General features: G+C 43.8%; 1 protein-coding gene across 1 annotated transcript in view; it reads left to right on the forward strand.

Annotated features, from left to right (window-relative positions):
* Positions 1-5,391, forward strand: part of ACE2 (angiotensin converting enzyme 2) — a 71,320-nt gene extending 65,929 nt beyond the window's left edge. The window contains exons 17-18 of the mRNA XM_083172439.1: positions 1,863-2,057; positions 3,978-5,391. Coding sequence (XP_083028565.1) covers positions 1,863-2,057; positions 3,978-4,149 — 367 coding nt within the window. The 3' untranslated portion in view covers positions 4,150-5,391. The remainder of the gene's footprint in view (positions 1-1,862; positions 2,058-3,977) is intronic.
* Positions 5,392-13,062: the final 7,671 nt, after the last annotated feature.

A 13,062-nucleotide genomic window follows, 5' to 3' on the forward strand; every position in this document is an offset into this window, starting at 1 on the left:
TTTTAAAGACTGCTGTTCTAGCCTATGACCATTATATTGTCAATCCTCCTTATGGAAATAGTTCGTAGCCAGCTCACCTTGTGGATCAATGGCTGACTATTCTCCCCAAGCCCAACTATGCTGTCATCTGATCTGTGTTGGCTGACTAATGCCTGGCCAATAGGAGTCGTTACTCCGTAGCTGCTCTTTGATCTAATATCAACATACCGACATCCAACCTCCCTGACCCTTACTGCTTTCTTCTGCCTCCCCTTCTCATTATGGTAAGGAATAAAAACATGTTCAGAAAGACACTCGTACTCATCCCAGGGTTCTTCTGATTCTTGTTGCCATCCCTTGTTCTATGAATTACGGGGTAAAAAGAATGTATTTCCGATTTGAAAATGATGCAAAATCATCGATTTTCAAATCGAAAAAAACTATTTTAATAAACTTATATTTGGACTCATTTATTTGTTTATTGGATTGGAATATCCGAATAAGAATTCAGTCTCATATTGGTCATTATACTTAGACCCTATGGGGGAAATTTACTAAAGGAAATTTGTAAAAAAAAATAGGTGTATTTGTATCCAGAAATACACTTATTTTTGACATTTACTATCCCGAAAATACGGCAATTCGTATTCGTATTGATAGCACATCAATACGACTACGAATTGCCGTATTTTCGGGATAGTAAATGTCAAAAATAAGTGTATTTCTGGATACAAATACACCTATTTTTTACAAATTTCCTTTAGTAAATTCCCCCCTATATGTATATTTGTTTTTGGTTCTGAACAACAGGGAATCAAAGTGGGCCAGGCAGCCACATATGTAAAATTATCCAATACAGTGTGATAAAGGGATTCTGTACACATATAAAGCTATACCCTTCTTCTGTGCTTCAATTAAGGATCACCGCACCCCTCAATGTGTACTCTGTTAGTAGGATACCCAAAACAAAATTCTTATAAATAGAATGAGAGGGCACTGTTATATGTATATTTCGAATGATAGTGGAATTAAAATTTTGAAATATTGAATTTCACTCAGCAAACATTCCTTTGTAGCTATATTTACTAATCCCTATTGTTTACATAAAAATAATTGCTGTGTACATCAACATAATATTATCTAGTTTTGACAACAACAAAAACCAAGCTTGTCATTTAAATGATTATAATTTAAGAATAAGTAACCTAAAACTGCATACATTTTACATATTCTTTATGAAAACCAATATTTCAATCATAATATAATATATACATATATAATATACAGCTTTCTACAGCTTATTCATACAATGGGCAGTATTCAATGTCAGGTGCTATTTCCAACAGTGGAAAAAGTGCCTGCTGCTTATTCAATGCTGTCGTTTCCGACAGCATTGTAGGCAGCTTTCAACAAAACAGATCCGGCTTTAAAACAAGTTGGATCTGATTTGTCGAAACGGCCGTGGATAGTCTAATTCAAATCTGTTTCTCGACAATCCACGGCCATTTTTGACGACATGCCCACTTCTCACCACTCGGAAGGCGGGACATTTAATTCTGCCTGTCGAGTTGCAGGCAAGCTGGTTGAAAAAGGCCCAGGACAGTCCAAATCCCACAATGAATACCGCCCAATATCGTTGGACTACATCCCAAAGTGGGTCCGACACAGATTTCATGCTACAAAAATGGATGAACTCACAACTCTTGTCCCTTAGCATATAATAGGTGTGATATATGAACAACAAAATGGTTAAAGAGAAAACTTTGTTTTTCTTTTAATAGTTTTTAATTTATCTTGAGATACCCTTTGTATACGTTTATATTTAACATTTATATCTAACATTAACTACGCTATATTAATATTGAATTTGACATTACAAACAGGATGTCAAAAGGTCGGATTAACAGTGCCTTCTATCTGGATGACTACTCCTTGGAATTTTTAGGCATTCCCCCCACACTCTCGCCCCCTGGAGAACAGTCTGTCACAGTGTGGCTAGTGGTTTTTGGCATAGTGGCTGGATTGCTACTTGTCGCTATGGTTGTTCTACTAATCCTTGGTCAGAGGGACAAGAAAAGGTAAGTTCTAAATAAAGGAAAACATGAATAACTAAGCAAATAATTAACATATCTTTGTTTAATTAATTTAAATGCTTTTGTTCAACACTTTTAGGACTCACATGGACATTTTATGCTTGTGTACAAGCTACTTTACTCTCATGGCACCAAACAGAAGGTTTTGCTACATGTATAGGGATCATTGATCCTAATAATGTACATAATCCCCTTTCAGACCACACTTTTTACCTGTTATTTTGCAGTTTTTTTACCATTTTAAAATGGTAATTTGTGCAGTCTGAAAGGTGCAGAGTGAATTTACTGGTTCTATTGAACTGGTATTTCTAAATGGTAATAAAGCAGGGTCCTACCCGTTTCAGACCCGTTTTTTTTTCATCCACTGTTTTCTATGGGTTAAAATGGGTTCAGTGTTGTGAAGGAACAAAAACTGCATTGAAATACCGTTTAAGGACATGCGGTGTGAAAGGGGTTTTAGTATTAGTAGTAGTAGTTAGTTTATTTATAAGGCGCCACAAAGCCGTACATAGCAAACAAAAAAACAAATTACAAGGTAACGTACAGTGTGTGTTGCTAAAATACAGCATAAATAGGGGTATAGCTGGTAGAACTAAAATTAGCATCAGTTCTGAAGTATGTAGGTGTCGAAATTTTCGAGGAGGCAGAAGATAAAGTAGAGGAAGGGAAGAAAAGGGCAGGAGCGCTGGTGAGGTAAAGAGGTAGGGTGAGTATGTGAGGAAGGAGGGCCCTACTCATAAGAGTTAACAGACTAAAAGGAGGTGGGTGGACAAATGAAAAACAATAGGATAAGTAGGAACGGATGGAGGGGTAGGGTAGGAAGGATCGGTGGAGCGAAAGAGGTTAGGAGGAGGGATAGGCTAGTCGGAAGAAGTGGGTTTTGAGGGAGCGCTTGAAGGAGGTAAGGGAATCAGAAAGCCTTATGGGTGGCGGGAGGTTGTTCCAGTGCAGGGGGGCTTGGACACGGGAAGTCTTGGACACGGGAGTGGGAGGAGGTGATTAGGTGAGAGGTCAGGCAGTGGCGGAGCGAAGAGGATGGGAGGGAGTGTGGATAGAGATCAGTGAAGAGAGGTAAGGAGCGGTGGAGGAGGAGAGAGCCTTGTAGGTGGTGGTGAGGAGTTTAAAGAGAATTTGGAAAGTAATGGGGAGCCAGTGAAGAGATAGACAGAGGGGGAGGCGGAGGTAGAGCGGCGGGAGAGGAAGATGAGCCTAGCAGCGGCGTTAAGAATGGATTGGAGAGGGGCAAGGTGGGCAAGAGGTAGCCCGGAGAGAAGGATGTTGCAGTAGCCAAGGCGGGAGATGACAAGAGAGTGAATGAGAATTTTGGTCGCGTCAGAGGAGAGGAATGGTCTGATGCGCGAGATGTTGCGGAGGTAAAAGCGGCAAGACTGTGAGAGAGCACGAATGTGGGGGTGAAAGAGAGGGAGGAGTCAATGATGACAGACCCGTTTAGCTGGCAGACTGGTTTTTAGAAACGTTTTTAAAATACCTGGTCAAAGCCAGTTTAGCAGTCTGAAAGCAGCATAAGTGAATTGAACCACAAGAATATGAGTGAAGTGCAGCTTGCTGAGGTGCCCACCTTCCAAATAAGGAATATATATCAATGCTGCTGGCTGGCACTCAAAGACTCATAAAGTTCAATAAACATTGGACAAGTGTATTAATGTCAACGTTTCAGGCTGTTATGCCCTTTATCAAGACAAGAAGAAATACAAGCAAACATATACAAGCATATATACCTTGTGAATGAACCATGTGTGCAAAGGATCAGCGGGCGGGAGTAAGCTGATCCTTTGCACCTTATTATTTGTTTAATAGAGTGTGTATTATGTCATATTCTGTACTGTATTATTGCAAAGAACATATAGTCCAACTAATATCTGTATTTTTCTTGTTTGGCTGAAGGAAAAGAAAAGCTGACAGAGAGAAGGAAACCCAATTACTTAATGAGAGATATGGAGAAGTTTTATTTCAAACTACAGAAGAGAAAGATACAAATGTTCCAGTTAATACATACGACAGTATAGGAGAAGAGAATAAAGCTTATGACGAAGATGAACCAAACACAGCATTTTAACCTCTGTGCTGTTGTGCAGTCATTGCTGTTATATCTGTTAAGGACGCCTGACTTTCTATAAAAATCCCTAAACACGTCTCCAGTTCGCAAGGATCCATCAGTGATTGTATGAGTCTTGCCAGTGCCCTGTGCAGTGTGTAATAATATTGCTTTATTTGTTAATTTGTCAAGGAATTGAATCTGTTTCTAGGTAACAAATAATATCAGCAAATCGCAACATGGCAATGTGTTCTCAAAGCAACTGTTTATTGATACTATCTGGTGACGCCACACGAGGTGCCCTATTTACCTGCTGTGTTCCTAAGACCTGGCATGATTTTATAATAACCCCTTCAAAACATACACACAATACAAGAGTTTACTGACTTACACATACGTACTGCCATTTAGGGACAACAATAACAGGATTGGACCACCTAACACATTTTGGCCCTGTATCCACCTCCTTGAGGGCCACTTTTTTATATCAAGCTACAAAAAGTGATGAACTGGAGAGTGATAAACAATCAGCCAATCAGCTCCTACCTGTCATTTTTCAAACCCAGCATGTAAATGACAGGTAAGAGCTGATTGGCTGGTTGTTTATCACTCTCCATTTTATCACTTTTTGAAGCTTGATACATTTGGCCCCGCGAGAGAAAATATATATATATATATATATATATGTTTATATATATTTTATGTATATATTATATGTCTTGGTGACTAATTATTACAAGAATAATTTCATTTTGTTTTGGGGTGGATTAAACAAGCAAATGCAACAAAACTTTTTACAATGTGCAGGTTTCCCTACAGGTGGGTTATCTTTCACCTGAGTATTCCCAGTTTCTGCAGTTCAGGAGATCAGTTTTAAGGCCGCAGTTTTATTGTACTGTATAAAACTAATTTTTAGGATCTAAAGTATATTAACTTAAGTAGCAGAACTCAGGTGCGTAACTATAGCACCGCAGCCCCCGCGGTCGCGGGGGGGCGCTGTGCATGTGGGGGCGCCAGGGGGCTGCGGTGCTATAAGTTAGCCCCCTCCCGTCCGCCGCTTGCTTGCCCGCCCATCCGTCGCCCACAGCCTTACCTGTCTTCAGTGGTGGTCATTCTTCTGCTAGTGAGACGGAACACAATAAAATGTCCGCCCCATATAGCAGACAGTTCTCTGAAACTGTCTGCTGTATGGGGGCGGACATTTTGTGTTGGTCCGTCTCCATAGCAGAAGAATGAAGCCAGCAAGGGAGCCGGGACCAGCAAGACAGGTAAGGCTGCGGGCGGGGGCGCCCCCCCCCCATTAACGGCGGGGGGGGGGGGGCGACCAATTCATAGTTAAGCCACTGGCAGAACTGTATATCAGTAGAGGGGTGATGCAGTTATTTTCTCACTTGAGAAATGACAGAGATGCCGGTTTTGCATGTCACATGTATATGAGCTCCTGGCTTCAGGCCCTCAGTAGCAGCATGACTGGATGCATCAACATGTGAATTTGTCTGGTTCCCTAAAGATTACAGATACAGTAATGGCCACTGGGCCTTGCTACAGACTCCCTAACTTGTGTATCCTGCTAATATGGGTAGCCTTAACATGTGTATGATTTATACGTAGATGTATGACATTTTATTTTGAATTAGAACAATTTATTTATGCATAAAATGTAACACCTTTGTTTACATATCTGAATTACAATAAAAGCCGTAATTGATGCCTCTACCAATAGCCTTTCCGGTAAGTATGGTTTATTAAGTGCTAATATCAGGACGATGCTTCATGGAAACAACAACATAACTGCTTAGTAATGGTTTCATAGTCCTGTATGGTCACAATGTAAGTTTAGACACAAGTGTTAATGACATGTGACATGTCTTGTTGGATAGGTATGGTGCCCTATGTATGTACAAAGGGTAATGTAATTGTGGTGTGCCCAGTCCAGTGACTATGATTGGTAATCAGAGAGGATGTGCAGTGGAATAATGTAGGCCCTGGCACTGTAGTAATGCATTATGCTGGTCACAGATCAGAGCTTTCCTCCAACCATCCAACTAGTTGCTTGGATGAAATAAAAATATGGTACTGTATGGGAGCGAATGGAATATTTACTTCAGAAATTTGCTCCCAATATCTGAAAATGGACAAAAACTGTCACTCAGGCACGGTACTGTAGGTGACTGAGTAATTTGACTAAAAGTTTTATGAGTTTGTGAGCACATTTCTGATTGTCCATTGCTTCCATCCAGTACCATATTTTTATTCCACCCAAGCAACTAGTTGGATGGTTGGAGTTTCGAAAGTTGGCCAGCATTAGCATGACTGTCAACTGTAATGGGGCGTACAGATGCTTCAATCCTGGCGGCCATCGAAACAAATTCAATATTGATGACCGCCGGGACCTGACGGGTTGCCAGGATTGAACAGGAGGGTGGGAGGGAGGGCGACACGAGGATGGCCCGCAGGAGGAGGGAGGTGGGGATGCTGCGTAGAGCAACATGTAACTGCCTTAGATCTTCCAGATCAATGCAGAAATAGACCTGCCTACCAAGCCTATTCCTGCTTTCGATTCCGGTGCCTGGGGCCGTGCATCAGGATCGAATCTGCATCGAAGGCAGATAACACTATTTGACTCATTTTTGATTCGATTTTGCTTCTAGAAGCAAAATTAAATAAAAAATTACCCTTAATCGAAGCGTTTGTACGCCCCATAAGTGATATTATCTGAAAGTGGAAGAATTTAGTAACAACAGCAACTCAGCCATGAAGCAGGAGCAGAAGACCACATAACATCACAGAGCGGGGTGAATGATTGTGTAAATAATATAGGTGTGTAAATATTGCAAATCCTTTGTTGAAAACATAGCTAAAGAGTTCCGAAAATCCACTTGCATTAATGCAGGCATGTCCAAAGTCCGGCCCGGGAGCCAATTGCGGCCCGTGATATCACTTTAAGTGGTCCGCAGCCTCCAGCCAGAAACAGGCTGAGCATTAGAAGCAGGACGCACAGTGTGGGACTGTAGAGGCGGGGCCTACAGCAAGCACACATTACCCTGTGTGCAGTGGTGAGAGGGTGTTGACAGCCACTGTTCGGCGTCTTCATGGGAGTATGTGTCCAACCCCCGTCCCCTGCCCAGGCTCCACTCCATCTTCCGTCTGCAATCTCTCCGCCTGCACGCGATCAAAGTATCCCAGGAGGAAGGAGCAGCATGCAGAAGCAGATTCAGCGGAGGAGGGCGACGGCGGGAGCAGGGAGTACAGGCATCTGTCTCCTCTCCATGTGGTGCCTGTTTGGCCTCTACATCCTGTGGCTTACAGAAGGGGCCATACAGAGAAGGAGGGTCATGCAGGGGGAATATACTATGAAGGAGCAGGCAGGGGGAAATAGATTGAATGGAGCAGAGTGGGGGACATACAGAGAAGGGGGGAGCAGGCTGGGGGAAATAGATTGAATGGAGCAGAGTGAGGGACATACAGAGAAGGGGGATCAGGCTGGGGGAAATACACTGAATGGGGGCATAGTGGGGTTCATGCAGAGAGCAGGCTGGGGTAAATACACTGAATGGGGCAGAGTGGGGGACATGCAGAGAATGGGGAGCAGGCTGGGGTAAATACACTGAATGGAGCAGAGTGGAGGACATGCAGAGAGGGGGGGAGCAGACTGGGGGAAATAGATTGAATGGAGGCAGAGTGGGGGGCCGGCAGGGGGCAATACACTGAAAGGGGGGACATGCAGAGAAGGGGGGGGAGCAGGCTAGGGGAAATAGATTGAATGGGGGCAGAGTGGGGGACATACAGATAAGGGGGGAGCAGACCTGTACTATTTACTGCAGTCAAGATCTCAGTATCACCGTTCACACTAGAGCAGGTAAGACAAGTTATTTGTTTAGTTTTTTTATGTGAATCATGGTTCAGGTTGAATTGTCGGCCCCCACACATTTTCACCTCACCAAATCTTGCCCTCTTTGCAAAAAGTTTGGACACCCCTGCATCAATGTAACCATAAAAACTGTGTGGCGGGAGCTTAATGGAATGGGTTTCCATGGCTGAGCAGCTTCATGCAAACCTCACATCAAAAATTCCAACACCAAGCATCAGATGGAGTGGTGTAAAGAAAGGCAACACTGGTTTGTGGAGCAATGGAAACATGTTCTGTGGAGTGACGAACCACTAAGTTGACCCCAATTGACTTTGTGTTCAGCCTGAATTGCCGGTTCACACCATAGATACCTATGTTGAGACTTTAACATAGGTGTCTATGATGGGAATCGGCTATAGATGCCCATGTTAAATTCATAACAAGAGCGTCTAAGGAGCCGTGCAGAGCTAAGCAGTTGCAGAGCTCCCCGGAGCCTGCTCCTGATAGGCTGAGGGAGGTCCTAGTGACGTCAGTCTCAGGGAGGAGCTGCTTGTGTAACCATACACATGCATCCTGAGAATTGGGATTCTGGTGCCGGCATCCTCATTTAGGTCTGGATCGTGGTGCTGTTCTCCTGTCAGTAGTACAAATGCTGGCACCAGTATAGTGAATGCTGGCATCGCGCCGCAGGGATGCTAAACACATTCCCAGTGGGAACAATCAGTCTCCTCACGTCCAAAGAGTTAAGTAGCCATCTGCATGTAATACTGCATAAAAATAATTAAAAATGGCCACCACCATAGAGGAGACAGAGTTAGAGGACTTCTGGAATCACGTTGTGTAAATCAGATGCTAGAGGTAGCATCTGATTTACATAGCATGATCCCGGAAGAGTGGAGAGCTTGGAGTCAGCGGCAGCCACCATGGTTGCACTAGCTGCTGTCACCCCGGGGAAGGGGGGTTTGAGCAGAATAAAACCACTGGCGATGAGCAAGTAACCCATGGCAGCAAGCAAAAAACACCTAGCAACAAGCAAGAAACACCCTGCAATTAGAAAGCCCTGGTAATGAGCTTAACACCCCTGGCAATGAGCAAGAAGCCCCTGTTAACGAGCAATAAATCATTAGCAACAAACATGAAACCCCTAGCAACGAGCGGGTTATTTAAAAGTATTTAGCAGCCTTACAGTGTGGTGTAATTTGTAAGGTGCATTAATGTGTGTGGGATATATTATGTTGACAGCAGCATTATACTGTAGTTGGACCTTTAATACTGTAATTCCAGCCAAGTTAGTTACTAAACTTGCAGATTTGTGCAATTGGATTGCTGATTTCCTGACCAATAGATCTCAGGATATTAGGTCAATACCCATTTGTTCTTTGGCTACTATACTAAACATAGGGATACCCCAGCTCTGTTTGTTGAGTCCATTTCTTTATTCAATTTTTACCTTTGATTGTACACTAGTTCATACTATCATTACGTTTTCAGATGATACAGTGATTGGTCTCATTAGTAGAGACAGGATTATATGCATTTGCATATTTTGCCCATTCTCACTGGTTATTGCATATTTTACCTAAAATCTAGTGATGGTGCATATTTTAGGCCCTGCCCTCTTCCCATCTTCGAGTCACAGCACTGCTTTGCCCTGCTGCTGCTGGCCAGGTAGTGGTAGCGTGTGCAGGCTGGGGCAATATGTGCGCAGTGTGGGGAACCTTGGATGTACGATATGTCTGACACTGCTCTAGGCTGCCAATCCATGTTGATAAAAGTCAGTCGGGCAGATGCCATTACGAAGCTCCTGAACTTTTGCCTGCCCCTGGCCTGGGACTTTACACCAAGAGACAGACTTCTGCAGCAGAGGAGGCGGGCGGAAGGGTTGTGACATCATGCGGCACGGAGGAAATGCCGTGTCACGGTGAGTATGCGGCGCAGGGAGGAAGCCTTCCACTGCGCCGCCCTCACACGCTATGCTGACATTTGATCCATCTGCGCTGGAAATGAGGATCCGTGTAGTTGATGCAAGAAGAGCTTTGGACGCTGCAGTATTCTGTAGCAGCCAGCATACTGACATCTGCAGATGCTGTGGGCCTATTTTTGAGGTTTATTTGCAACTAATTGTATGCTGATTGTTAAATAAATCAGTTTAAATTACTTTTTTTATTATTTAATGTAGCATATTTTAACACTTTTCATGCATATTTTAAGTATTTTTCATGCATATTTGCATGCATATTTCAAGCTTTTTTTGTTGCATATAATCCTGTCCCTACTCATTAGTAATAATGAGGAAATTGCTTATAGGGAGGAGATACAACATCTGGCTGTCTGGTGTACTGATAATAATCTGCTTCTTATTGTCAGTAAAACAAAGGAGATTATTTAGGATTCTAGAAGAGGGAAGAAGAGTGAGATTGTTCCTATCCACATTAATGGATTGGATGTTGAACGTGTCTCTAGTTTTACATTTCTCGGTAGTTACTGTATATCTCTGAGAACCTTTCTTGGTCAATAAATATTAAGAGTTTGGTAAAGAAGGCCCATCAATGCCTTTTTTTCTAAGAGTACTGAAAATAAACCATTTGTATATGAATTGTATAGTGATGGAGCAAAAGCTGGTACAGCGATGGTAAAAATGGCCCAGTGGATTATAGGGACCTCCCTTTTGGCAGTGGAGGATATCCAGAGGAAGCGATGTATGCAACAAGCACGTAGTATTTTAAAAGACCCAACTCACCCAGCTCAAGGATTATTCATGCTTTTGCCATCTGGAAGGCGTTTTAGGTGCCTTAAGAGTAGGATAAATAGGCTGAGAAATAGTTTATTTTCTAGAACTGTCTTAGCATTACATTCTGCTTCTTGTTAACTGTATTACAGTATTTTCATTATATTGTAATCTGGCTTCCTTCACAGGGGGACTGCACACATGGTCACTGTGCACATGTCTAGTCATTTGATAATGACGCCAGAGATTGGGTCTGAATCAGGCCCATTGTGTAAAGAGCATTACAGTGTTTGACATATTGTTTAAAGGGCATAATGGTATTTGGCATATTGTGTTAAGGGTTTTAAAGTGGCATAATGTGTAAGGGCATTTCTGGAGCACACCTTTGGCATGGTCAGAAAAAAACTGAAAAGTAGGAAAGTATGCATTGCCATCTCCACTGATACAGTTTATGCACACATTTGGTCAGCACAGCTGCAGCTCCCAGTGCCCTTAGTGAGCCCTGTAGAAAGGATTGTCCCTGATCCTCTATCATCTCCCCCGGCCTCTCTGCCCTTTTTTCACCTGCCAGCTTACTGCTTTTTCCTCTCTCTATGCCAGCGGCAGCCAATCTTCATACATAGTTATAATGGCACTACTTGCGCACTCATAGGCGTGCGCAGCACATTTTATTAGGGGGTGCACTGTCAAAGCGGTGTGCCTAGCACCACCTATTGGGCATATCTATCACCGCCATTGGGTCTGTCTAACACCGCCAATCAGGCGTGCACTCACTACAATATAAAACGTCTCTCAGCCACACCATAATCTCCTGCCTATTTAAGTTTTAATCTAATTACTCTGTGTAACAGTACATGCAAATACAGTCAAAATCATATGTGGATGACACAGATTGTAGTGATATGACAATGGTGTAATACAATTAACAATGCAAAACAGACATAATTGATTGATGGACGCTTATTTTAATGGAATACAGGTCTAAAAAGCAAAAGTCTTTGGTAAAAGGTATTGCTGGTATTACTAGCAACAATAAGTGTGGTGGTGGGGGCGCAGCATTCGGGGGTGCCTGTTCACCCTTACCACTCCATGTGCGCACGCCTATGTGCGCACTGAGGTTTGTATGGTCCGACTAGCTGCGGTACCAAAAAGGAGAGACCACCCCCAAAACAATTGGCATATAATAAAGAGGATAAGGTACTGCGCTCTGTCCTGATGTGGTGAATATGAGGAAGTAAAGGAATGTGAGATCAATGTCGTCAAACAGCAGGGCCGGCGCTACCCACTCAGCAGCTCCTGCAAAGCAGGGAGGCGCCATGCTGAAAAGGCGCTGTCTCCCTCCCTGCTCTGCTAAAGCTGCATCAGCCCTCACTGTCACTGCCTCCTGCACACTGCCCACAGCGGCTGTCTGACAGCGGGCGGGCGGCAGTATAAAGAGCTGCTCCCTGTACTGCGAGTGCACACAGCCTGCACGCCACCTGCAGTGCCTGTCTGACAGCAGACGGCAGTATGGAGAGGCTGAGCAGCTCCCTGCACCACGCACACACTGTCCTCCTCCTGCGACCTGCCCCCTCTTCCTCACGGACAACCGCGCTGAGGCATGTAGCGCTGTCTGTGAATGCCTGGATGATATGTTATGTCCGGATCTGCCCCCTACCCATTGCTCCCTGCGCCTGTCAGCTGTCAATCAAATGACGTACAGGCAGCAGCGCTGCCCTTCCTTCCCTCTTCTCAGTGTGCAGTGCCAGTGCCACTGCCAGTCCTCAACACTCCGCCCCCTCTATATCCTCCCCTCTTTTTCCATCTCCTCCTTCTCTCCCCTCCTTTCCCCCTCAGTCACGAGAGGGGTGTAATGGCGTCCTCAGCATCCTGCCTACGCAGATAGAAGAGGAGGGACTGCAGTCTTTTATATACATGTTTATAACAAATTTTTTAATAATTGTAGATTTTTTTTATATTAATTTAGACACTTTTAAAATAATGGGCTGGGTTATGTGCGTAAAGATGGCCATACACGCTGCAATAGCAGTGTGCGATGCGATGTGCACTCCTGCGGGCATCGCACAGTACAAAAAGTATGTGCTGCACATACTTTTTGTACTGCTTTCGGATCGCATGGCACACACATTGCATGCATGCCGTGCGATGCGATCTAGCCCATAACTTATGCGATTCTCGCAGCGTGTATGGGCACCTTTAGTGCCTGCAACATTTTGCGGACACAGCACTGAGATGGTGTATGCTTACATGTACATGCACCCGAGATCCTCCATAGGATCGCATGTCGCATACACTCCCACAATCGGGCTGCAGCTTGGAAGGGCGCAAAATTTATGGTTTGCAGGAGGGCGCCGGA

This window comes from Crinia signifera, chromosome 2, assembly GCF_055691185.1.
Source record: "Crinia signifera chromosome 2, ASM5569118v1, whole genome shotgun sequence".
In the NCBI taxonomy this organism is placed as follows: Eukaryota; Metazoa; Chordata; class Amphibia; order Anura; family Myobatrachidae; genus Crinia; species Crinia signifera.